This window comes from Grammomys surdaster, unplaced genomic scaffold (genome assembly GCF_004785775.1).
Source record: "Grammomys surdaster isolate TR1022 unplaced genomic scaffold, NIH_TR_1.0 125603, whole genome shotgun sequence".
NCBI classification, from domain to species: Eukaryota; Metazoa; Chordata; class Mammalia; order Rodentia; family Muridae; genus Grammomys; species Grammomys surdaster.
Genome location: NW_021620446.1, coordinates 596,748 through 622,795, shown reverse-complemented (window position 1 = coordinate 622,795; position 26,048 = coordinate 596,748). Strand labels below are relative to the sequence as shown.

The 26,048-nt window shown below is 47.5% G+C and overlaps 2 protein-coding genes across 8 annotated transcripts in view; one reads left to right on the top strand and one right to left on the bottom strand.

Moving 5' to 3' along the window:
- Positions 1–224: 224 nt before the first annotated feature.
- Tmem80 (transmembrane protein 80) lies at positions 225–9,295 on the bottom strand. The gene is made up of 5 exons (XM_028786994.1): positions 8,536–9,295; positions 4,133–4,152; positions 3,358–3,451; positions 3,185–3,277; positions 225–1,540 (listed from the first exon to the last, which is right to left on the bottom strand). Exons 1-5 carry the CDS (start codon positions 8,552–8,554, stop codon positions 1,335–1,337), a joined length of 432 nt encoding a protein of 143 aa, XP_028642827.1. The 5' UTR covers positions 8,555–9,295; the 3' UTR covers positions 225–1,334.
- Positions 9,044–26,048, top strand: part of Deaf1 (DEAF1 transcription factor) — a 31,342-nt gene continuing 14,337 nt past the window's right edge. For 3 of the 7 annotated variants that reach the window (XM_028786989.1, XM_028786988.1, XM_028786990.1), the window contains exons 1-10: positions 9,231–9,519; positions 12,580–12,677; positions 13,479–13,608; positions 13,900–14,046; positions 14,436–14,575; positions 15,367–15,432; positions 21,371–21,497; positions 21,908–22,036; positions 22,478–22,606; positions 25,574–25,821. In XM_028786989.1, coding sequence (XP_028642822.1) covers positions 9,231–9,519; positions 12,580–12,677; positions 13,479–13,608; positions 13,900–14,046; positions 14,436–14,575; positions 15,367–15,432; positions 21,371–21,497; positions 21,908–22,036; positions 22,478–22,606; positions 25,574–25,821 — 1,503 coding nt within the window. Of the gene's footprint in view, positions 9,520–11,636; positions 12,318–12,579; positions 12,678–13,478; positions 13,609–13,899; positions 14,047–14,103; positions 14,321–14,435; positions 14,576–15,366; positions 15,433–21,370; positions 21,498–21,907; positions 22,037–22,477; positions 22,607–25,573; positions 25,822–26,048 lie in introns of those variants that run through there. The other 4 variants (XM_028786987.1, XM_028786991.1, XM_028786992.1 and 1 more) reach the window with 4 other exon arrangements.

Here is a 26,048-nt window from a genome sequence, read left to right as displayed (position 1 = left end):
TGGGAGACATGAGTTCAAGGAAATTAGCCAAGGACCCAGGGTATAGAAGATTTCCTGGTCCCAGAGAAGGCTCCTGGCTAGTTACCAGGGTAGAGAGAAGCCAGGCAGAAGTTATAGAGCAAGTCCCGGGATAGGGCTGAGAAGGGGAAACGAGGGGAGGGGGAGGGAGGGCTCTTTCATAGTGAACCCTGGGAAGGTAGGTGGTTATAATGAAGACAAAATCATGACAGCATAACTACTTATTTATTTTTTAAAAGAGAAACTACATATTCGAACATAGCATCATAAACAGAAAGCACATAACAGAATGAAAGAAACTGTAAAAAAAATACTACTTAAATACTTTTTGAGAAAAAATGGGCTAGGAAAGGAAAAAACGGGAGATGAGGTGAAACTCACTTGGCACGCTACAAAGGCTGCAGTTTGGTGGATTGTGACTCCCAGACTCCTAGACTAAAAGCTGTTCTTTTGTTCTGTCTTCTGCTCCCTAGAACTTCCCCAGTCCCCAACCCCCACCCATGAAAAAGGCAGAGATGGCCATAATACCCAGCTCTCCGTATACTTTTTTTTTTTTAAAGACAAGGTCTCACCATGTAACCCTGGGTGACCTGCAAATCACTATGTAGACCAGGCAGGCTGGCTTTGAACTTACAAAGATATGCCCATCTTTGCCTCTTGGGTGCTGGGATTAAAGGTTTGTATGCCACCATACCTGGAATATACATTTGCTTTTGTTTCCTTTTGGAAACCAAGCAGTTTCATTCAGGGCTGGCCTGATGGGGAGCCAAACTGGAGGGACACTGGAACACAAGGCCTGCCACCTTGCAGCTCCAGAGGAATCCCAGCCCTGGACCAAGGTCTGGCAACTAAGTACAACGGGCTCTCAGAACAAGAGCCAGGGCCATTGTGGGAAGCACAGAAGTCAGTAATCCATGTGTGAGAAAACACATGGTGGCAGACCAGCACAGCCACGTACTCCTGCCAGGATGCTGTATTTCTGGGGCTGAGACAAGGTGGAGCTCCAGGGCTGGCCCCAGGCGATGACTTCCTGAAAGGCTTTACGTTCCACTGGCCTGGGGATCACTGGTGGTCCCGCTATAGCCAGCACCCCAGCCACAGAACATGAGTAGACTTCTCTGGGATTCACTAGACTACTGTCCATGATGGCCATCTTCAAGATTCTAACAGTTTGTCCCTCCTTGGCTCCTGTACCCCCCCAACTAAAAAAGATGTATAAACCATCTATAGACGATCAATAAAAAAGATACCCTTGTCTGGGCAAAGGAACTGGCTGAAGGCTGAGGAGCTCTGCTGTGCAGGTTATCTTGGTCCGTCTATCTGATGAAGTCAGCAATGACCACCACTTGCAGGCCAGCCTCCAGCCCATGCAGCACCAGGAGAATGGTGCTGAGGACTGAGTCCATCCATAGTACCAAGGTCTGCCAGAGTAGGAAGTGAACAGAAAGGAGGCCACTGACTGCTGTGAATGCCAGGCTGGCAGCCAGTGGCACTTCAGCCTCCGTCAGGTTGCCTTTTGTGCCTGGAGAACAGAGCAGACATCAAGTGAGGCGGGAGCTGCAGGACAGCTCACCGACTGCCCAGTACCAGCCACTGTGCTTGCCAAGGGCCAAGGAATTCATGGGATTTGTGAACGCTGCCCAGTGGGGCCACTCCATGTCAGAGTAACAACAGGGAAAGCTCAGATTCTGTACTCTTAAGGCACAAACAGTTTGGTTTGAAAAGTGTGGGCATTTGCCACCTTTTTCTAACTCCAAGTGGGATCAAAGGGATTTTGTTTAAACTACCTAAAAATATTTCAGTCTGGGCTAAGGCAGGCTGGTTCTGGAAAATTTCATGAATACTTATGAAAAAACAAAACAGCCCACTTTACAAATAAATGGGTCAGTCATGGAAAATGCCAACTTGGAGCTGCCAGTAGCTGACCAGCTGCCAGGGGTGCCAGAGGGTCTGCTGACTCCAGCTGCTGGGGGTGTGTCTGAAGGTCTGCTGGCCCTAGCCCTGGGTGTCTGATGAGGCTGACTCTAGTGGATGGGGGGTACTCATGCCGGGCCTGCTGAGTACTAAGTGCTTAGAGAGGTCCAATGCTGACAGCCCCTACAGGGGCTATGAGGGGTTGGCCTGACTTGTCATCACTGCAGCAGTCTCTGTGTTCCATTCGAGCCCTGCCTACTGGGCAAGCTGTGCAAGTGCCAGCACAGTCCATGGCGGCAGACACTGTGGCTCTGTCCAGACTCACCAGAGAGGACATTCTACTCCCAACAGAGTGAGGGCGGGGGAGAGGTTCCAGATCCTATTAAAAGAGAAGGATCCGAGTCTGACAGTGCAATGGAGCTGGATGTGGCACCTCCTTTATGTATGTCTGTGACTGGGTATAGGAAAGAGTAAGGGCAGAGCTGGAGACCTAGACCTGCGATTGTCACTGCAGCCAGCTATGGAAGGAAGACTTCCATTCTTTATGTCTGCATTCCTTGCCCACTAGAAGAACCTACATGTTCTAACCCTAACCCTGACATAAGTGAACTGTGTGATTTGGGGGAAAAAAAAAAGGAGGGGGTGAGGATGTAGTTCAGTTGTTATGATGCCTGCCGAGCATGCAGGAGCCCTGGGTTTGATCCTACCAATGCACAATTGACATGATGACACATGCCTATCAGAAGGATCAAGAGTTCAAGGCCAGCCTTAGCCACCAGAGACTCTGTCTCTAGACAGACAGACAGACAGACAGATAGGTAGGCAACTGGCTAAGGGTGGTCTCTTAAGGTGGGAACTGATGTGATGCTGAGCTGGTCCTTGCAAGGGACCTGGCAAAAACTCCAGACTGCCTCTCTGCCAGACATTCTCCCAATAGGGAAGAGGAAAGTCCAGAGGAGTTTTCTGGAACTCTAGCTTTAGGCTGGGCTTCTGGTCTGAGTGTGGCTGTGGTATACACATCCTTCCAGACAGGAGGATGTCACCAGTGTCAATTAGTCTTGGAGCAAGGCTTCTGAACAAACAGTTAACACTTAATGACAACCTAAGGTGATACTGCAAAGCAGCCGGTGAAACTGCCTGAATGAGTGTCTCCAAGACCCATGCTATAAAATGATTAACACTTAAAGGTTCAGGAAGTTGGAAAGAACACCCATGGAACCACAAGCATTTTATGGATACACAGAAAACTCACCTAGGTATAGCTGAGCTACTTCGAGAATTCCCATCAGAAGCAAGAGAACCAGATCCAGGACCAGACAGTTACAAGGATAGCTGAAAACCTGACCTAGGAACACACACAGCCAGAACTCAGATCAGCTTATTAGGGGCACAATTCCTTTGACAGGCCTGGCGCTCAGCACTTACTTTTGTATACAATCATCAGGAGTGTAGCTAGGAAGTACAGGGCATAGTACAGCCCACTGAGGTGAAACAGCATCTGAAGAGGAACTGACGAGAGCTGGGAAGTAGTCAAGGATCCTCAGGTTCACTGATGGGTGACACCTACCCAGGTGGCATTCTGCCACTCACAGCTGCACATGAGCAGGTCTGGTTAAATCTGACAGACGGGCACCTACAGGTGGACATGGAACCCAGCCACTGGCTCCTGCCTACTTGGGACTTCTATTGCTATCTGAACTCCAGGAGTGCTCACCTGAGGGCACCTAGTGGTCACAGGAGTGATGCTTGCACCCTCCAACCCTGGTAGGGCAAGGCCTATATACCCCAGTCCTCAGCAGATACAGGCAGGACAGAGGGAGTTCTTTATTCTGATTCATGTCACAAGTTACAAAGAGGATCCTTGCATTTTCTTTAGAGAAAGTATATCACGTGGCCATTCAAAATTAGGGGTTTTGCCTACTGCTATGTTGGTTTGGTTGGTAGCAGGCAAATGGCCATCCCCTCAATATGCCAGGCCTGTGAGAGGAACAGGGCTGAGCTGGTGGGTGACAGAGCCAGTACACCATGGAACACCTTTCCTTCTTACAAGTTACTAGTCAGATTGAAGAAAAAAATGGGGGTGGGGCCATAAAAGGCACAAAAAGGCAAAACGCTGACTGTGCCAGGTCTGTGACTTAGTGTGGTACAGCCCTGAAGGGGCTGTGCTTGGTCAAGGCCTTGGGAAGCAGTAGCAGGATACCACCTTGAAGGAGCCTCTCCCTGGAAGACAAAGGATAGCCAGTAAGACACCAACAGCAACATGACGGATGTTAGTTCTCTGACTCCATGTTTATAAACGGAAGTGACCTATGGCTGCAGCTAGGTTCTTGAATTGCCTCTAAATCCATCCCCACTAGGACATTGTTTTCTGCTGGAATTTTACTTAACTTCCAAAAATAACTGTCTGGGGCAACGTACTTTCTGAGGCAGCCATGTAGCTATGTAGATTCTCAGACCATCTCCTGCTCCATGCAGGTGTTATTTCCCTCATCTTGTGAGAGTCAGCAGCTCTAGGGTGTAATGGAGCCTCCCTTGTGGCTCTGGGTCTGAAGTTTTGTACTTGAAACTCTGCCTGGCCCCTCCCTGGATGGGATGTGACCTGGGTCAGACTGCCTGTCTGGAGGCTCACATCAGCTGCACATTCATGCCGTGCGCGTCTCTACATGTGTACACACACCACACAAACCCAGAATTTGGCTGAAGCCTCCTGTAAAAGAGGCTGACTTCTGAGCAGAGACAGTGCAGCAGCACTTGATCCAAGCTCTGCAGTCTTCTGTCCGGTCGTTCCCTGCGCTCCCTAGAGTTTCAGCAGAGAAGGAAGTGATGCCTTGCTGACTTTCTATGGGTCACTTAACTTTGAAGGCCAGCTTGAAGCTGCTTACTCTGGAGTTGTGGACTCTTCCATGGGCAAGTCATAAACTGGTAAACTCAGGACATTAGTAACAGCCTTTGGACAGCCTCCCAGCAGGCATACATGTGGGAGCAGGAAGCCAGGTGAGTGTGGCTGGAGAGGCATTATGTTTCTACAGGGTGCTCTACTAAACCTGATCTGTTCTTTTCCAGGCCCCAGCTAAACTAGGCTACCTAGATACCCGCCAATATTTGAGTTGGTTTTACCTTCATTGGGGTTTTCTTCCTTTTGAATCCTTTTTTTTTTTAATTAAAAAAAAAAATTCCCCCCTTTAGTTTTATCTGTATAGATGGTTTGACTGCAGGTATGTCTGTGCACCTCATGTATGCAGTGCCAGCAGAGGCCAGCAGAGGCCAGCAGAGGGTGTTAAGTCCTCTGGGACTGGAGGTACAGATGGTTATGACTTGCCATATGGATACTGGGAATCAAACCTGAGCCCTCTAGAAGAGCAGCCAGTGCTCTTAACAGCTGAGCCATCTCTCCAGCCTCTTTTTGGATCCTTTAATAATAGTTAGGATCAGGGCTGGGATATACGTAAAAGACAAAACACTTGTCTAGCATGCAAAGGTCCTAGGTTCAATCCCCAACACTGCCACATATCCACAAAAAAGTGGCAGAAGTATTTAAATTTTATCTGCTGGTTGTTTATTGTTAAAGATCAAAATTGTGAGACCTGGGGGAAAAATATTGTATAGGGCATGGGAGAGACAGAGAGTTCACCCAGTAAAACCAAACACTGTTCTTATAGAAGAACCAAAGTTTGGTTCCCGGCACCTACATCAGGCAGCCACAAATGTCTAACTCCAGCTCCAGGAAATCTAATGCCTTCCTCTGGCTTCTGTGGGCATAGTAAACTTAACTGTTCCCTTCCATATACACACAATGAAACAAAACTACTATATAAACACTCTCGAATGGGTATTGACTCTATGAGAGAAGATGTACCTAACAGCTCCAGAGACTTGAGGCCTCAGGGAGTGGGGAGATCTGGTGGGGTAGGGGTTGGGGGAGCATCCTCTTGAGGGGAGGGGAGGAGGTATGAAATGTGGAACAATCAGAGGGTGGACTGGGAGGGGGATAAAGACTGGACTGTAAAAAAAGATTAAAGAATAAAAGAAAGAAACAAACAAAAAACCCTCAAATGGCATAATACTAGTTAGCTAGTTAGTTAGTTAATTAGTTTGTTTTCTAAGACAGGGTCTCACTATGTAACTCTGGCTTTTCTGAAATTCACTATGTAGACCAGGCTGACTTCAGACTGGGATTAAAGATGTGCTCTACTACATCTAGCTAAATGGCATATTTAAATAACTAATTAATTAAAATAATTCTAACATTTTTGAGCCTACAGGAGTTCACTTTGGCTGAACTGCTATTTGACGTTTGGATCTTTCTTTCTTTCTTTCTTTCTTTCTTTCTTTCTTTCTTTCTTTCTTTCTTTCTTTCTTTCTTTTTGGCTTTTCGAGTCAGGGTTTCTCTGTGTAGCCCTGGCTGTCTTGGAACTCACGCTGTAGACCAGGCTGGCCTCAAACTCAGAAATCCACCTGCCTCTGCCTCCCAAGTGCTGGGATTAAAGGCATGTGCCACCACTGCCCAACTCACCACCACTGCCTGGCTGACGTTTGGGATTTAACACTTTTCTTATCAGTGACTTTTGGTAGTCACTGTGTGACTATCAACAGATACAAGGCAGAAATTCATTGTGGAAGTAAAAGAATACATATTTTTTGGTGTGACAAAGGTTATAGCTACCCTCTTTTGGTAGGGCTTTTTTTTCTTTTGGGACAAGGATCTCTTATGTAGCCTAGGCTGATCTTGAATTTATAATCCTGCCCCAGTCTCCCAAATGCTAAGATTATACTGGTTTGTTTGTTTGAATTTTGAGATAAGGCTTCATTATTTAGTTCTGACCTGTTTGGCCTGGAACTCATAGCCATCTTCCTGACTCAGCCTCTTAATTCCTGGATTACTGGAGACGGTCAAAAGCCCAGACTGGAAACTGGGCGTTTTATGTAACTTAATTTCAAGACCATTTTTCCCCCGGGATCCCATTTTTACTATAAACATGCACACAACAATAGCACTCCCAAGTTTGTGGTAACTATTAAACAAAGCATATGGTTCCATTAAGAAACATTTGGGAAAAGGGATGGATGGATGGATGGACAAGCACTAGTCTGAGCTGCCTAAGACCAGCTTCTGATCCACACTGCTGGTACTTGGCCCTGCCTACCCATATCATCTGGGCCCAGACCTCCTCATTTAGCCTGGGACTCAGTCATGGTGAAATATTGGCTACAACACCTTCTGGCTGCCCGGGACTCAAGTAAGCCACAGGGGTGTGTGTGTGTGTGTTTACCCAGGGTAAGTTGACATTATGCCATGGTTGTGTCTGATGTGACCAGGTATGCCATGGGTATACTTAAGGTATACCTCAGGTATGCTATATAGGTGCTAAGGAGAACTATAGGTGTGCTTAGATGAACTGAATGTATGCTATGATTATCTTGAGTGTATCTCAGAGCATGTCAGAGGCATGCTATGAATGACTGTGTGGTAAGCTGCAGGTGTGACAAGGTGTACCCTAGAGTGAATATCAGGTGCGTCACAGCTATACCTGGTTTTTAAAAAAAAATCCCATCAAAGACAAGGGACTGAAATTTAGCTCAAAGTTCCAGAAAGGCAGGTATTTGAGGATTGAAGAAGAAAAGCAGCTGACCTTAACTTCAGACACCAGAATCCAGAAGAACAGCAGATGATTCCTATCCCAGACACCCCACGGGTGCAAAAACAGACAAAAGACCCTGAAATTTCAAAACCAGTTTCTCTAAGGAAAACAGCTAACATATCTAAAATGCACTTAACAAGCACCCTTTCCCTACCCTTAGCTACAAAAACCTCAGCCTAAAGCTTATAGTTTATTGTCTTGAACAAACTGTGGCCATTGAGTGACTGGATCTTGTGCCCTGATCATCATATGGCTGGAATTTAATAGCCACATTTCTGCCACAAGTCTGCTTTAGCTGTTTGAGGTCAACTAAATCGCTGTTTTCCTCTACAAACTTAATTTAATTCTTACTTATCCTTACATCTTGGGTGAGCAACAGGGGTACACGAGTGTATTATGGATATGCCTGGGGTGAGATGAATATATGTTATGGTTGTCCTGGGTATTCTCATTGTGTTAGTCTGGTGTGCCAAGGGTGTGTTAAGGGCGTACTCGGGGTGAGCAGCGGGTATGCCATGAGTGTTCTCAGGATGAGCCATAGGTATGCCATGCATGTCAGCTTTAGTGAAATATGGTTGTGTAGTCCGTATGCCACAATAGTGTACTCTGAGTAATCCACAGGTGGACTCCGGGTCACAGAAGGTGTGATATGGTTGTATACGGGGGAATGGGGGAATGGGGATCGCCCAGTGTGTGGCTCAGGTATGTCATTGGAATACAGAGACAAGCTTCGGGACAGCCGCCGGAATACCCGAAGTGCACCCACGCCCAACCGGAAGACATCATCCCCCCTCCCGCTCTCAAACTCCGGAGCAGAAATCTGGACTAGTGGGCTTAAGCCAGCCACCAGGTTCCGGAATAACAAGGTGACAATCAGAGGAGTTGCGGAGCCAGCCCAAACAGCCTCTCATCGTGCCAGCATGACCGCACTGTCCAGGCGATCGCACAGCCCCGCCCGCCTCACCTGGCCGCACGGCCGCCATTTTGCCGCTGGGTCCGCCACAATCCCAGCAGCCTCTTGGCCGCACCCTCCCGCCATCTTCGCTCCTCCTGCCGCGCGCCGCAGCGAGCGTCCGACCGCGGCCGAGGCCCGAGTCTCCCGTCCGGCAACACTCGGGAGCTTTCGGATAGAAGGAGGCGGGCACTGAGGCTCCGGAGAACTCTGCTCGGAGGCATTCGGCGGAGTTCGGCTAGGCCTCGTGTGGGTTCGGCTTCGGCCGCCGCCAGAGGGGGTTGGAAAAATTCAGTGGTGCCAGAGTCTGTCTGCGAACCCAGACTTCGTTGGAAGCCGGTGAGAAACTACCCAAAGCCGACCAGCTTATCGGTCAGTGACCACAGTCAGATCAGCTTCTTAGACAGCGAGGAAGAAACGCTCGTAAGTTTTCGTGAAGCTTCGGGACCATTCGTACTAACTCGATTCTGCACTTCGGGAAACTTCGGAGCTCCTCGGTTCTACACTCGGGACATCGGCTCGGCTCTGCGGGCAGCTTCGGCTTGGTTCGGCGGGCGTCAGAGTGCCTCTTCGGTCGCTGCTCGGGCGGTGGCTTCGGGCGGCCTCGGCCCAACTCGGGCGGCCTCTTCGGGCCCCGCTTCGGGCTCGGTGCCTGGCGCTTCGGGCGGTCCCGGACAGCGCCTTCGGGCGGACTCGGCGGAGTCCGTATGGAGGACTCGGACTCGGCGGCAAAACAGCTGGGCCTGGCCGAGGCAGCAGCGGTGGCGGCCGCTGCCGCTGTGGCGGCGGCCGCCGCGGCCGCAGCGGAAAGCGAGGCGGAGGAGCCGGTGTTAAGCAGAGACGAGGACTCGGAGGAGGACGCAGACTCCGAGGCGGAGCGCGAGACGCGGCGGGTCACGGCTGTGGCGGTGATGGCGGCCGAATCTGGGCACATGGATATGGGTACCGAGGCTCTGCCCAGCCCCGATGAGGCCGCCGCCGCCGCCGCCTTCGCAGGCAAGTGCGCCCGCCGGCCTCGCGCCTCACCGGGTTTCCGCGTACAAGCCCACACATGCACCACGCACAGGCCGTTCCCATATGCTTTATGCATCTGTCATGCACATCTGTCTCACTGGAAAGGCTCTCTTCCACCTGTCCTGCACAACTGCTCAGCACCTGCCCTGCCAGTGCACCGCACAGTGACCTGCACACCTGCCCTGCCCCTGTCCGTGCACCATATACCTGCCCCTGCACCTGACACATGCTCTGCACCACCTGTGCACTTCACACCTGCCTGTGCACGTCACAATGCCCTGAACACCTACTCTGCACCTGCCCATGCACTGCACAATGCCTTGCATACTTGCTCTGCCCCTGCCCTCCGTCTCACTCTCTCTCTCTTTCTCTGTCTCTTTGTCTGTCTCTTTCTATCCCTCTCCCTCTCTCTTACACACACACCCCACACCACTCTCACTCCACTAGCTTGGCTCTGCACTGTATACAGACAGACTTGTTTCCCTTGTGTGAGTGTGCCTCTCTGCTCTTTTGTCTTTTTTTTACCTTTTGGAACTTTCTCAATACCTACTACCTGCCTTGTCCTCCCCTGCTGCTTCCTGGGAGCTGATAGCACAGAGGGGTCAGAAGTGAATTCTGTTCTGGAGGTGCTCCAGGTATGGTCAGCAGCATTACTGCTGGTAGACCTGTCTGTTTCAAAGGCCAGTTCAAGTGTGACCTGAGAGGGGCAGGAGAGTCTTCCAAGTCAGGCAACCTTTCAAAGGTAACGATGCAGAAAACAGCCTTGCTTTGTGTAGCGTCTCTGTGCTGCATCTTCTAAGTCTTTTCCTACGCAGATATTCCCTCCTCCTCCATCACTTAGCTTTCCATTTTGTTCCTTCTGTTTTTTCACACATAGAGCACTCTGATTCTCATGTTTTATGACAAATGGAGCCTTGAGCTGAACTATATCACCCTGTACAGGTGATACCATACCACATCCCCCACCCTTTGACCTTCCTGAGTGTTGATCCCCTTACCAATTGGAGCTCCTGAATGTTTTATGCTTGTATATTTAAATCCTTGGAAGGCCATCATTTTGCTATGCTTCTTGTTTTGTTATTTCCAATGTGAAGCTGCAGGTTTGGCATTGGGTTTTATTCAGAGCTGAAGCTTAACTCTGGGTGGGTGTTTGTTCAGAGCGTTAGGACTGGAGCGCAGTGGTTGCTTCTGCTTGTTTTCTGCTTTATCTACCTGAAGTCTAGATCCAGTTACAGGAGTGAGGGAAGCTTCCTAGAGCTTTAAAAAAAAGACATATATTTATTTTTATGTGTATGTATGTGATTGCAGTTGTCTGCAATTCCTTGTGGAGCTAAACAAGGTTGTGGGAACCTAGCATGGGTGCTTGGGTCCTCTGAGAGAACAGCATGCTGTAAATTTCTGAGCCAGCCTAGTCTCTTCTCAGAGTTGTTGTTGTTGTTCTTCTTCTTTTTCTTCTTCTTCTTCTTTTTTTTTTTTTAGTTAATTTATTTAATGTGTGTGGCTGCTTTGCCTGAATGTATATCTGTGTACCACATGTTTGCCTGATCTCCCTTGAAGTCAAAAAAAGCTTCGGTTCCGTTGGAACTGGAGTTATAGGGAGTTAGTTGAAAGCCGCTATGTGGGTGCTGGGAATTGAACCCAGGACCTTTGGAAGAGCAGACAGTACTCTTAACTGCTGAGCCATTTCTCATCCCTTTCCTAAAGCTTGCTTCTTTCTCTCTCTCTCTCTCTCTCTCTCTCTCTCTCTCTCTCTCTCTCTCTTAAATAACAGTCTCTCTGTGTAACCCTGGTTATCCTGGAACTCCCTCTGTAGTCCAGGCTGGGCTAGAACTCAGGTCTGCCTGCCTCTGCCTCCTGATTGCTGGGATTAAAGACGTATGCTTTTGCTGTCTGGCTTTTCCTGGAGTTTTTTTTTTTTTTTAAACTTCATTTTCATCCATGGATTCTGGGTTGGTATTGGGATTTGGGGCCATGGAGTTTTTATCCTTTTTTGCATATATTTTTTCTGAGTTCAGGAAAGAAGTATGATGTTGTCTATGGTGACAAAAGAGAATTGCATCTATGGTGGGTGTGTATATGTGTATATATATGTCTTAGAATTTTAGTTGTATATTTATGTATCAGAAGATTTCTAATTTCTTGTTGTAAGTTTTTGAAGTCAGATAATATCCAAGTAGCCCAGCGCTAACTGAGTTCCTAAGTCAGGTGTGCCCCGTGTATAGATTGGTAATGGACAGGAGCTAGACAGGTACAAGGAGTGCAGGTTGGTCAGGGCTAGATTAATGGGGCTGGCCGGACTCCAGTTGGCATCTTTGGGTATTTCCCTTATGCCAAAGGCTTCCCTGGGTATTGGGTATTTTAGAATGCTGGGTGGCAGATAGAACTGTTATAGAGATTGGGAAGGCCAACTGCAAAGGATACATAGTAGCAGGCAGCAGGATACAGAAGAACCTCACCTAGTAACACTGTGGCAGGAAGCCTCAGGGACATGACAGGTCTTTGTGGAGCTGCTCTGTGAAGGTTCTGCTGGTAGACCTGTTTGCCCCAGGAGTCAAGTTCATGTTGCAGGAGTGGCTATGGCAGGCTGACATGTTTTTCAGGAGGAAGAGTTTCTGGGGAAGGATGTCATGGAGACCTCAGACAGTGGACACAAGACTGTAGGATGGCCTGAGCTATGGCAGTGGAGAGGGATGAGGCTGGACTGGAGTCTGCCATGTCTTGATCGACAAGGAGGTGTCCTAGACCTATGGGACTTGCAGCTTCTTTGCAAAGGGAGAAAGGCCAGTGGTGGAGTGGGAATGGGGGGTTATGGTGGACATTTTTGCTGCATGTGATAGGCTTTGGTGGGGAAGGGTAGAGATTCCCCTTTTCTGGGAGAAGCAAGTATATTAGACTGGACTAGAGATGTCAGCTGAGCATTAACAGAAGTATTAAAACGCCTGGGTGGACATGGGCGCTTTAAGGCTCACAGTAAGACCTTTGCCTTTTGTGCTCTCTGTTTTCACTGTGTGTGAAGTTCCATTCTGTTCCATTCTTTTGTAGAAGTGACCACAGTAACAGTAGCCAACGTGGGCTCCTCTGCAGATAACGTCTTCACAACATCAGTGGCAAATGCAGCATCGATATCAGGACATGTCCTGGTAAGCTATGGATTGTAGTTGCTTGGCATCTCTCTTTAGAGCTCTTGATGTCACTGCACTGACCACAGGGTGATCCTCATTCTCAGGACCCTTCCAGGGTTTAGATGTGAGTGAACACTCGTAGTTCTCGAAGTCGGGGGGCCTATGTTCCTCCTGTGCTATTGGGCAAGGGAGGAGACTCCGTTTTAGCTAGGGCTTTAACATGAAAGGTGCAGTATAAGTCTAGAAAGGTAGAGAGTATGAGGACTCCTTAGGCTCCTGCTGGCCTTGTGACTTGTGTCCACCAGGTTCAGGCTGCTCTTAACACAAACGAAGCATCTTCTCAGTGCCTGGTTTCTGTTGAGCTCCATAGACACACGAAGAATGACTGTATCTGGTACCCCTGTCCCTTTCTCCAAGGCTAACAGTCCATTAGTCCTTTCCTCATGTTCACTCCTGCAGGTTATCAACATCTTCGATGCTTTTAGTAGCACCCATGTCCAAAATCAGAGACCTTTTGTGTCTGTCACACCGTAGTGCTTTCTATGTGCAGTCTTCAGAAACTTTCCTTAGACAAGGCAGACTTGTTTGGTGTCCAAAAAGCAGCTCTGCATATAAACACACAGTGTGCTTCAGCTTTGACAGATGTGCACACACTTAATAGCCTTTGTGTCTTCTTGGTTCTAGCCTTGGTGCCTTGGGGTGGTCTCTGAAGAGGATTCATGGGCCTAGGTGTGATAAGTGACTAGAGTCTTGCAGTAGGGCCACATTCCATTGTGCCTCAGGCTATCCTAGAGCTGACAAGAGTGCCTTTCCTTCTAGTCTGGTAGGACAGCCCTGCAGATCGGGGACAGCCTGAACACTGAGAAAGCCACACTAATAGTTGTACACACAGATGGGAGCATTGTGGAGACCACTGGGCTGAAGGGCCCAGCAGCACCTCTTACCCCAGGTACCTGCAGCACCTGACCCCAGGCCGTGTGTGTGTGTGTGTGTGTGTGTGTGTGTGTGTGTCTGTGTCTGTGTCTGTGTCTGTGTGTGTGTTAATTTGAAAAATAAATAGAGTTCTATAGAAAAAGCAAATTTTTCCAGGCAGAGAAGGAATGTTGCCCATTGAAGGGTTGGCACTACCCTTTAGTGCTATTCTTATGTACCTGTGAGGGGCTTGATGGTTGGGGATGGAGCATCATGGGCTTTTTCTGGTCATTCTGTGCTCTCATCCTCATAGCCTCTCTTTGCCCAGGTCCTCAGTCTCCTCCTACCCCACTGGCACCTGGCCAGGAGAAAGGTGGTACCAAGTACAACTGGGACCCTTCGGTGTATGACAGCGAGTTGCCTGTGCGCTGTCGGAACATCAGTGGCACGCTCTACAAGAGTAGGCTCGGCTCAGGTGAGGCAGCGACTTGGCTATAGTCATTCCATGTTAAGACTTTGTTCTTTTGTACAACTCTCTTAGTAAACTGGGGCCAAGGAAGCCTGTCATGTGCAAATACCTTTGAGGAGACGAATGTGTGAGTGACTATCAGCCTGCATCCCTGAAGCCAGCTCAGACCACTCAGATGACAGAGGATCCCTGAAGTGGGCTGATGCTCACTGGAGACCCAGTACAGCTTGCAGTGACCATGGACAGTGGATTTGAGATGACTTCCCAGGCAGTATATTGGGTGATTAGAGGCCATGCAGGGCAGAGGAAAAAAAGGCAATGGAAGGAACTGATGTCATCAGGCAAGCCAGCGACAGGCCTTGATAGATTCTAAGGACCAGCCCCTTTCATTCCAGGTGGCCGGGGGCGATGTATCAAGCAGGGAGAAAATTGGTACAGCCCAACTGAGTTTGAAGCCATGGCAGGAAGAGCCAGCAGTAAGGACTGGAAGAGAAGCATCCGCTATGCAGGCAGACCCCTGCAGTGCCTCATCCAGGTATGTGCTAGGACCACACCAGCCTTAGAGCGAGCAGTGGGAAGTGTCCAGAAATGGCATGAGGCAGGGTCTGATGATGACTACTCATAGTATGGCCAGAGCAGTTGAGCTGCCCTCTAGATGGTCTTGTCCTGGATGTGTGCTGGCATTGACTCAGAGAATTACCATGGGGAGCTGATGGGGTAATATTGGCACAGAAGAGGGATACCCCAGACACATGGGAAGAGAGGTAGAGAGAGTCAGTGGCAAGGCCCAGCCACACCTGCCTTCCTTTTGCTCCAATTTCAGTGTAAGGAAGGAAACTTTTTTCTTTAGTTTTATTATTTTATGAGTGTTTTGTCTGCATGTGTGTATGTGTGCTACGTGCATGGTATCTGATGTCAAAGTCCCTGGGACTGGAATTACAGACAGTGTGAGCTGCCATATGGGTATTTAGAATTGAACCTTGGTCCTTTCTGAGAATAATACATGTTCTTAACCACTACACCTACTTTCTAACCCAAGGAGAAAGACTTGATTATTGCTCCAGGTCAGCTCCTGACTGGCTATTCAGTATCTGTGGAGTCTCGATCCTAGGAAGAGAGACTCAAGCCTGCTTGGCAGTGGAGTATTGTACTGACAAGAACTTTCCAGAAGTGATTGTATTTTATACTTAGATTCTTATCTTGGTGGTGGGTGTAATATAGCATTGAACAACTTCCTAATTTCTATATTTATGTCTGTATACTATACCTATATAGTTCTATATTGTACTTATATAATTTATATCTGTAGCTCCTTCTCTATTTCAGGATGGTATTTTGAACCCTCATGCTGCCTCCTGTACCTGTGCTGCCTGTTGTGATGACATGACTCTAGTAAGTCATTAGGTGTTGTGTACCTCCTGCCTGCAGAGGCTCTGTCCCTCCTTTTCAAAAGTTCTGTTGTCTCTGAAGGTTGTTGCCTTCACTGGGTAGAAGGTGACTGTAGGGAAATCCAGGACATTGAAATGGGAAGGCTATATGGAGCCAGGTGAGCCCAGAGTGATGCCTCTTTTAAAGTGGGTATGGTAAACATGCACAGGCCACCTCTTTCAAAATTGTGTTGTAATACACCAGCCAGGCCTGTAGCATAAAGTTATCATTCCAGCTACTAGGGAGGCTAAAGCCACAGGATTAGTAATTCAAGACCTTCCTGACTTAGAGTGAGTTCTAAGCTAGCCTGGGCAACTTAATGAAACTCTTGAAATGAAAAGTTAAAGAGAAGCTGGTCATGGTGGTTCATGCCTTTAGTCCCAGCACTCAGGAGGCAGAGGCAGATGGATCTCTCTGAGTTCAAGGCCAGCCTGGTCTACAGAGGGAGTTCCAGGACACCCAGGGCTACACAGAGAAACCTTGTCTTGAGAAAATAAAGGAAAGAAAAGAAAAAGAGGGGGGCTATAGCTCTGTGATAGAACACTTACTTAGCATATGAAGGACCTGAAATACTGGGAACAAAAGCCCCTACTTTATCATGGGCAGATCTTCTTCTTTTTTTCTTTTTTTTTTTTTTGGTTTTTCGAGACATGGTTTTTCTGTGTAGCCCTGGCTGTCCGGAACTCACTCTGTAGACCAGGCTGGCCTCGAACTCAGAAATCCACCTGTCTCTGCCTCCCAAGTGCTGGGATTAAAGGTGTACACCACCACTGCCTGGCATGGGTAGATCTTCTAATGTTCTTGAAATAGCTCCTCATTTTGAATTCATAACTGATTCAAGAAGCATGTTCTTATTGATTTTGCTTATTGATTTTTGCTATGTAGCTTTTAAAAATGAGACGCTAACATGAACATATTGCTTTTGTTTCCACTCTCTTTAGTATTGCCAATTATTTTTAAATGTCTTAAATATAATGTAGCAGCTGCCTAGTTGTGATTACCTTGCTTTAGTTTTATTAATAATCTGGTAAATTACTAGTTGATAAAAATAAAAATTTAAGCCAGGCATGGTGGCATATGGCTGGATCCCAACACTTAGGATATAAAGTATCTCTTATTTAGGGTTCCTGTTGCTGCAAAGAGCCACCATAATCATAGCAGTCTTTTTTTTTTTAAAAGATTTATTTATTTATTATTTATGAATATACTGTAGCTGTCTTCAGACATACCAGAAGAGGGCATCAGATCTCATTACAGATGGTTGTGAGCCACCATGTGGTTGCTGGGATTTGAACTCAGGACCTCTGCAAGTGCAGTCAGTGCTCTTAACCACTGAGCCATCTCTCCAGCCCCGTAGCAGTCTTATAAAGGAAAAATGTTTACTTGGAGCTAGCTAGTTTATAGTTCAAAGGTTTAGTCCATTATTGTCTTGGTGGGAAACATGGTGGCATGCAGACAGACATGGTGCTGGAGAGGTAGCTGAGAGTTCTACATCTGAATTGGCAGGCAGCAGGGAGAGAGAGTGACACTGGGCCTGGCTTAAGCATCTCAAATCTCACATCCCACCCTCAGTTATAGACTTTCTCCAAACAAGGCCACACCTTCTAATAGTGCTACTCCCTGTGGACCTATGGGGGCCATATTCATTCAGATTACCACATGGAGTTAGGTGAACTGCCACAAGTTGGAAACCTGCTTGGGTTAACAAATCTTAGGCTAGCCAAGTCTTTTTTTTTTTTTAAGATTTATTTATTTATTTTATATGAATACACTATCACTGTCCTCAGACACACCAGAATGCATTGGTTCTCATTACAGCTGTGCTCTAAACCTCTGGACCATCTGTGCAGCTCCAGAGAGAAATTTTTAAGAATTCTTTTAATCCTAGCACTTGGGAGGCAGGCAGATCTCTATGAGTTCAAGGCCAGCCTGCTCTATAGAGCAAATTCCAGGACAGCCAAGGCTATATAGAGAAACCCTGTCTTACTATTTTTGTACTATTTGACAGTTTTATACAATCATACAAATGTATCTTGATCACATACACCTCTGATTTCCCCCTCCTGTTTTCCTGAGTCCTCCTCTACATGTGACAGTTTCATATGTTTATGCAGTGTGTCTTGATCACACAGACACCTCTGACTCCCCCTCCTACTTCCCTGCACCCTCCTAGGCATGTTCCCCTTTCACCTTTATTTCCTCTTATTTTTTTTTCATAGCTCAGTGAGTTCAGTTAGTGCTGTCCACATGCATGTGAGTGTGGGGCAGAAAGAAATTGTAATTGGAGAGATGCTATGTTCTTGGCTGTAAATACCAAGTATACTTAAATTTTTATTTGCTTGCTTTTGAGACAGACTCTTACTATGTATCCCTGGCTATCCTGGAACTCAGTATTTAGATCAAGCTGGCCTTGAACTCAGAGATCTGCCTGCCTATGGTTCCCAAGTTCTGGGATTAAAAGGTTTTCCATCATGCCAAACTTATTTAATTTTAGTATAATTTTACTATAAAAACTTAATGAAAATAATATAATTTTAATCATCATTTTAAAAACCCAAAACAAAAACAGGGGCCAGTGGTGGTTCATGCCTTTAATCTATCGTTCTGGAGACAGAGGTAGGCGGGTCTCTGTGAGTTCGAGGCTAGCCTGTTTAACAGAGCAAGTTCCAGGATAGTCAGCACTACACAGAAAAACCCTGTCTCAAAAAACAACAAAAACCTAATCAATCACCCCCCCCCCCCCCGAAATGAGTGGGAGATGGTCAGAGATCCTGAGATATCACAGAGTAGCATGCAGGGATTGGTCTTTCCAGGGCTTCAGGACACAACACAGAACCATTGATGGTACTGTAAAGCACAAGTCTCTAGGTGTGAATCTCATAAAACATGGTGAGCTTTGTGTTGTGAAAACTGGAGAATGCTGATGAAGGCAATCAGCAAAAACCTGGACAGGGCAAGTCACACCGACTCACGGTGGGAGGCTCAGCATGGTGAGGGAGCTAACTTCCCAAACCGACAGGCCCAGTGTACTCAGGATTAACAGGGTTCTCTAGGTACAGAGAGATTGATTCTAAAGTTTATATAAAAGTATGAAGGGGATAAAATAGCCGTAGCAGTTTTGAAAAAGAAGTCTCAAAGTTAGGTGTGGTAGCGCACGCCTTCAATCCCAGTAAATTTAATCCTTTAATCTCGGAGACAGAGGCAGGTGGGTTTCTATGGATTAGAGGTCAGTCCAGTCTACATAGTGAGTTTCAGGCCAGCCAGGGCTACATTAGGAGACTATTTCAGAAAAAATAGAAAAAGACAAATTTGACATTGCCAGGCTCACACTGTGGGCTTGGACGAGTTCTCTATTGCTGTGGTAATCTACAGGGTATCAGTAGGGAGCGTCAGGGACCTCCTGAGAACTGAGCAGAGTCCAGTTGCCAACCCCAACTTTCCAACATGTGCTCAACCATTGGATGTTTCTGGACAAGGAATGAACTTTGACCCAAACTACACTGTAGATAAAAGTGAATTCAGATTGTAGCAAAGAGCCAACCATGAGAGGAAATGCTGTGAGATTTTAGAAGGAAAACATGGAACTATCTTTGTGATGTGGGGTTAGACCCAGAGTTTCTAAGAATGATCCCAAAGTTACAGTTTTTAATTACTGCTCAGTAGTCTGCGCTTTGTAGGATTTTCAGCTTGGGCTTCCACTAGGGCCGTGATCTCAACCTTCGGGTCACAACCCCTTGGGGGTTGAACAGTCAGCCTTACACAGGGTCACATATCAGATATCCTGCATCTCAGATATTTACATTACAACTCATAACAATAGCAAAGTTACAGTTTTGGAGTAGCAGGGAAATAATTTTATGGGGGGGTCACTACAACAAGAACTGTATTAAGGGGTCAAAGCATTTATGAAGGTTGAGAACCACTGTTCAAGGGGACGTGAGGTGTTCTATTAGTCTAGTTCTCAAAGATGGAAGTGGTGACAACTACCTGAGGTCTCTGGAGATTGTCCCCAGGGACCCCACAGGTCAGTAAACACCCAAGAAGAGTTCTAAGTGCAAAAGAGAGAACAGCTGCCAGAGGTGAGGCAGGGACGCTCCTCCAGCTCAGGTTGAGAGAGGCTCCACTCGGGGTTGGTCTGTCTCGCTCAGCTCCTGTCAAGGAATAGGTTTTTTAATGGGGGGGGGAGCTATATAGCCTTGCTCACCTAATAGCTATAGGCTATAGTAACTTCCCAACAAGTGCTAGGCTAAGACCCCTTACCCCAGCCCCTCCGGATCAGGCTGGCTGAGCCTATTGCTTGCTATCTTCTGCTGAGAATATTCTTATGGCTATTTTCCAATTGTGATGGGTCTCACCTTAATCCCTGTTCACATAGCGAGGTTGCCATTTCATAGAGTGAACTATGACTCCTCTAATGAACTGACTTTATTTTAGAGACTATAGGGATGTCCAAAGCCAAAAATATTCTGAGAACAGTGGGAAGGCTAGTAACCACACCAGAGCAAGATGCTGCCTCACATTAGCTAGAGAGAATTAAGAAAAGCAGCAGCCAAGAAAAACCTGCTCAGGTTAAGACCAGGCTCCAAAGGTTTGCCTTGAAGAGACATAGGTTAACCTGCTAAGATAATGACAGTTTACATGCCAGGAATCTGTTAGGAACTGTGGAGCCCTACTGTAGCTCTGCAAGTTGTCATCTGCTAGATAGAGAAGCCAAGGACAGGGCCAGCTAGCCATGGGGCCTACTTTTACCTGAAGCAACTGCACACCGAGGTTGAATTCTCAAAGGCCATTACGCCCTGCAGGAAACAACGTGGACCCCAGGGGGAAAATAAAAGAGCAAAAAGCCAGGGATAGTGGGTGTCAGTACCCACTCCTGCCACAGTGTGTCGCCTGTCAAGTCTGGTGCTCAACTGAACTAAGATAGGAGATGAGCAAGAAGCACAGCCTACTCTGCACAGTAGCAAACAGCAGCTGTAGTCAGGAGAGGTCCATGTCCAGATACCAAAGAACCACATAAAGGACGGGAGGGCTGAGGATATAGCTCAGTTGGAAGAATGTTTGCCCATCATGCACAAAGCCACTGGGTTCAACCCCCTGCATCACATAAATTTCCCACACTTGTAATGTCAGTGCTCACCAGGTGGAGGTGTGTGCTGGGTATTTTTTTAACAAACCTAGAAGAGGGAATCTCAATTGAGGATTGATGTGGGAAGGAGACAGGGATCAAACTCAGGTTCTTGGTAGGTTTGTTGTCGAGTGCTGCCATACATCTCTGAGCTTTTTGTTTGGTTTTATTTTCAGGACAGGGTCTCACTATGTAGATGAGTCTGGTCTTGAACTCACAGAGATCCACCTGCATTTGCCTCCCCAGTGCTGGAATTAAAGGCCTGTGCCACTGGGCCTAGCCCCTGAGCTTTTTCTTTCTTTCTTTGTGTGTATGTGTGCGTGTGCGTGTGCGTGCGTGTGCGTGTGTGTCTCACACTGTAACCCAGGCTGGACTTGACTCGAACATGGCAGTCATCCTGCCTCTGCCTTGGTTGTTGAGATTGCAGGCCTGCACTATGCCGCTTGCTTCCCAGTGCTGCTTCCTTGTGTTACAGATGGCCCTGCATGACTCTTCCACTGCTGATGACTTTCATTTTAGGCTGTGGTTTTCCTTGTTCTCCTTTACTTGGGCTCACTTCCTTTCTTCTAAGAATCTCACACTCCAGATGTCGAGGTTGTGTTCTTGCCCAGCAGCCCTGCTGTTCATGTGTTTCTTCAGAAAACGTCTTCTCTGCCGTTGTGTGGGCTGCTGTGGCTTTGCTCTCTGCAGTAGTGAGAGTCACAAACTGATACGGAGTGGGGGGCAGCCCGTGTCCTTTGAGTGTTGCCAGTGGTCAGCTTTACCTTTCTCCCCCAGAGTGGCCCTGTCAGGCTCTTCGTCCCTTATAAAAGGCGCAAGAAAGAGAACGAGCTGCCCACAACTCCAGTTAAGAAGGATTCCCCCAAGAACATCACGCTGCTTCCTGCCACGGCGGCCACCACCTGTGAGTGCCAGCGCAGCAGAGCAGTGCTTTGCTGAGTTGTCATCTTGTCTTTCTACCTTAGCCCAACTCAGGGACTCTTCATTTCTGAGATGGTTTGACAATGAAAAGTCTTCTCCTTTGATTCAAACTGCAAAGTATTTTAAAGTTCACTTACATTTTATTTTCTGGCTGGAGTGCACAGTTCCCTGGGCCCATAGTCAGACTTGGCAGTGTGGCAAGAGGGCTGAGTCCCGCCCTCTCTGGCTCTTTCCCCTAGGAGCCAAGGTGACTGACTTCCTGATGTCATACCACGTGTGGGGTATGTCCCTGTGTCTACTCTTGGGATCTCTCTGAAGCCTGCACCTTTGCAAAGAGCTTCTGGCCCAGGGCCTGATGTGGCCATGAGTAAAATGCCTTTTTTGCCTTTCCAGTCACTGTGACACCCTCAGGACAGATCACTACCTCTGGGGCACTAACCTTTGACCGAGCATCCACTGTAGAGGCCACCGCTGTCATCTCTGAGAGCCCAGCCCAAGGTGATGTCTTTGCAGGAGCCACAGGTAAGTTGTCTTAGGATGTGCCTGATATGTCCCCAATCTCTATGACAGTCTCTGTTGCCTGGCTCCTCAGCAGAGACCTTGGGCAGGGCTGTATCTTGATAGGAGCCGGGTGGGTATTGAAGAAATAGCACTGTGGCCAAGATACAGAGCTAGAGATAGGTAGCATTTGCTGATGTTGCTTTAGACTGACAACAGCGTCTAGAAACAATCCTAGTCATGTGTCATTGTAAATATTCTAAGAGTCATGTTAACAAAGCACATGATATCTTTGTGATAAATTTTATTTCCTCAACTACCTGAATCCCAGTGTGTCATCAATTGAAAGTATATACTCAGGTCACTCAGCAGCCACCAAAGGCCGGGATCTGTGGAGTGAGTATGCAGCTGTAGGGACTTGGAATTACATCTGCGGCACTGAAGCTGTCTGCCTCTCTCTCACAGTGCAAGAGGCAGGTGTGCAGCCCCCTTGCAGGGTTGGCCACCCTGAGCCCCACTACCCTGGCTATCAGGACAGCTGCCAGATCGCTCCGTTTCCAGAAGCTGCATTGCCAACATCACATCCCAAAATTGGTGAGTATAAAGGAATTTATGTGCATATAAGCTATAGTCCTCAAAATTATGGTTTTGATTTTTATTCTCTGTTGTGCTGGGGATGGAGCCCAGTAGCATCTCATAAATGCTAGGCAGGTTCCCTGCCTCTGACCCAATGCCCCAGCCTCAGAAGTGCTTCTTTTGAATGAAACAGGGCTTGTGCTGATGTGTTTGTTTTTTCTCTTGGAGTGCTGGGTTAGGGCTGACAAGGTCCAGCCTTCTACCTGTATTTGCAAATAAAGTTTTATTACACACGACTGTGCTGTTCACTCATGTGTAAGGTTTCTTTTGTTTGTATCAGGCTGCTTCCATAGAGACTGAAATGACCTGTTGTTGGTATTGTCAGGTCCACCCCAGCAGAAATGTGTGAGCAGACTATCTCCTTGCCTTGATGAGCCATGGAATTGGATCAAGCTGTGTCTGGTGTGAGGGACTGTGCCAGTATCTGTGTCCCCATAGCGAGAGCTGAGATGACCCTCTCTATATGGGCACCTTGACTTTGGGTTTTCACTTAGTGGCACATCTTGAGCAAATTTCTGTCAGTATACTTTTTAAAGGTACATACTATGGATAAAATATTACCTGTACCCTCCCCTGCTGATGGGCATTTGGTTTTATACTTGTCAGGTTCTTCAGGATTGAGGAACTTGCTTCCAAGAGCTAAAAACAAATAAGATAAAATCTTCCCTTTTATCTATCTGACCTCTTCCATCCCACAGGCTCATGCAGACCCTGCTTCTTCCAACCCATGTCAGCCTCCTCTCATCTGTGCTGCAGGCTGGGTCCCATCCTGCCCTAGAAGGATGTGTTCTCTACTGCTTATCTTGGCACTCAGCTTGCAAGAGACCACAGATATTTAGTAACATTAAAATAAGTTTTTGAAAAACTCAAATATGCAAAAAAAGTTGTAAATACAATACAAAGAACTTCCTCCCGTCCCCAGCTACTTAAGAGTAGTTGCAGGCATTACCCAGCATGCTTCAGTGTTTTATTTTGTTTCCTAAACACACAAAAAGATGGTATAAAACTCAGGAATTAAGTCAGCATTTATTAGTCAACCATGAGCCAGTGACTAGTGGTCCCCACTGGCAGGATAAACCATGACTTGCTTCCTGAACTCTATCCCCTTAACACTTGGCCTTTCACCTGCCTTTTGGAGGTTACCAACAGTTGTCATGTAGCATGTCCCCTACCCTGGTACAGTGACGTTGGCTCCTGTGGTATGGGTTGTTGTCAGTGATGGTGCAGACCTGTAATAGGGGCTGCCTGGAATCCTGTGTCTTCTGAGGCCCGTCTTCTTGCTGAGGATAACCCTGACAATTGAGCGAGGGTAGGAAAGTCTCATGGAAGGTTCCTGAGACCACAAAGGTCTATGGTGCCTCTTCCCACTAGGTTGAATTTAGGGCTTCCCGTTTTAGTCAGTTCTAATGGCTGCTTTCCTATTTCTGTTCATATCCTCCCCACTCCCACCCCCACCCCCACCCCCGACTTAGAGCCCTGTGTGAGGCAGCAGGAGCTATAGAGATGGTCTCTGTGTTGACTTACCCATCACTACAGGGACTTTCTTTCTGCCTTAACTAGACACTTGAGGTTCATCTCAAGTTTTTTATTAGTCTATCAACCCCTCTCTCTCTCTCTCTCTCTCTCTCTCTGTGTGTGTGTGTGTGTGTGTGTGTGTGAGTGTGTTAGTATTCCTTTTTGTTGTTTTGATATGGGGGCCTTACTATATTAGCTCTGGTTGGAACTCGATATGTAGGCTGGTTTTGAGCTCACAGAAATCTACTTCCCTCTGTCTTTTGAGTGCTGAGGTTAAAGACATGCACCACCATACCCAGCATGTGTTTTTATGTACATTTGTGTGTGTGAGTGTGGATTTATGATGCCTTGGTACACTATAGCATGTACATGTGGAGATCAGAGACTGACCTGGGTATCAGTCTTCCCCTTCCACCTTGTTTGACACAGGCCTCTTGTTTTCCCACTGCCAATATCAGGCTAGGTGTCATTCAGAGCCTGGGCAGTCTCTCCTGTCTCCTCAGTCTCACTTCGAAGCTCAGAGGCATGCTGGGATTGCAGATGTGCGCTATCACATCTAGATTTTACCTGAGTTCCTGGGATTCAGACTCAGGTTTTTATGCTTGTGCTGCAAGTGCTTTACTCACTGAGTAACCTTAGTAGCCCTCATCCCAAGTTTTAAATCCCCTCTCCTTTCAGAAGTTACTGGTGTATCTGGCCTGCATCATAGAGGTTGGAACTGTTGAGTACTGACTTTGGTGATGACTGGGTGCTTTATCCAGTTCACGGCATTGGAAAGAGGCTTTGTGCAATAAAACACCATCCCACAGAAGCCCTGCCACCCTGGGTGTTAACAGTGTGTCTACTCTCAGACTTCTCAGTAGACTAAAGTGGAAAGCACTTTGTACCCCCCACATGCACCTCTATTCTAGACCTACCTGCAGAGGGGCGTCACAGTGTCTGCCGCGTCTACCATCACAGTGTGCTCTGGCCCCTCTCTGTCTGTCTTGGTGGCTTTCTTCTCCAGCTGTGAGAATCATGACTTACTGTCCTTAGTTACCTCCATACTGACTGCAGACCCCAGGAAGATTTCCCAGATAAGCCTTGGTTTTCCTAGGTGTAGTGCTGGCTGGATATCTCTGTTCCCTGCCCTCAGTGTGCTTGTCCTGTGGCTGTTTGCTTCTGTGTTTCATGACTACCTGTTCTCTGGGTGAGTGTCTTGCTTGCCATTTCTTTCTCTTGTCTGTGAGCTTATACTATAGCCCTTGTGTTAGAAGTGATCAGCCCTCAGGGAAGGCTTTTGGCTGACAGCATGTGGGGACATGAGCAAAGTCGGGACATTGTCCATCTCCAGTGCATCTCCTCACACCTGAGGCTGTACCTAAGCTTGGAAGTCACTAATCGCTGGTTATCCCACATTCTACATTCTAGTCCTGACATCGCTGCCTGCCTTGGCCGTGCCACCCTCCACCCCCACCAAAGCTGTCTCTCCTGCTGTGGTCAGTGGGCTGGAGATGTCAGAACATCGCAGCTGGCTGTACCTGGAAGAGATGGTCAACTCCCTACTCAACACGGCCCAGCAGCTGAAGACGCTGTTTGAACAAGCCAAGCAGGCGAGCTCTTGCAGGGAAGCTGCTGTGACCCAGGCGAGAATGCAGGTTGATGCAGAGAGGAAAGAGGTAATGTGAGCTCAGACCTGTGCCATCACCTTCCCCTGGCCCTGAGGTAGCATGTGATTCCTGTGCTGGCCTAAGAAGATCATTGGTCCACTGGCCCTGAGAAGGGAGATCTGGAAAATAATACAAATGAGGGTAGCAGACACTAATGAAACATTTGTGTAAGGTTGGCGTACTTCAGCAGGGAAGACATTTTTGTATACACCAACCATTCTTTTTGAATGCATGGT

Excerpts from the sequence above, each read along its gene's own strand:
- Tmem80 (XM_028786994.1), bottom strand. Across the intron at positions 3,452-4,132 it reads GGAGAGGCTCCTTCAAGGTG|CTCTCGTCAGTTCCTCTTCA; the intron begins GTATCCTGCTAC and ends ACTACTTCCCAG. Across the intron at positions 1,541-3,184 it reads AGTAGCTCAGCTATACCTAG|GCACAAAAGGCAACCTGACG; the intron begins GTGAGTTTTCTG and ends TCTGTTCTCCAG.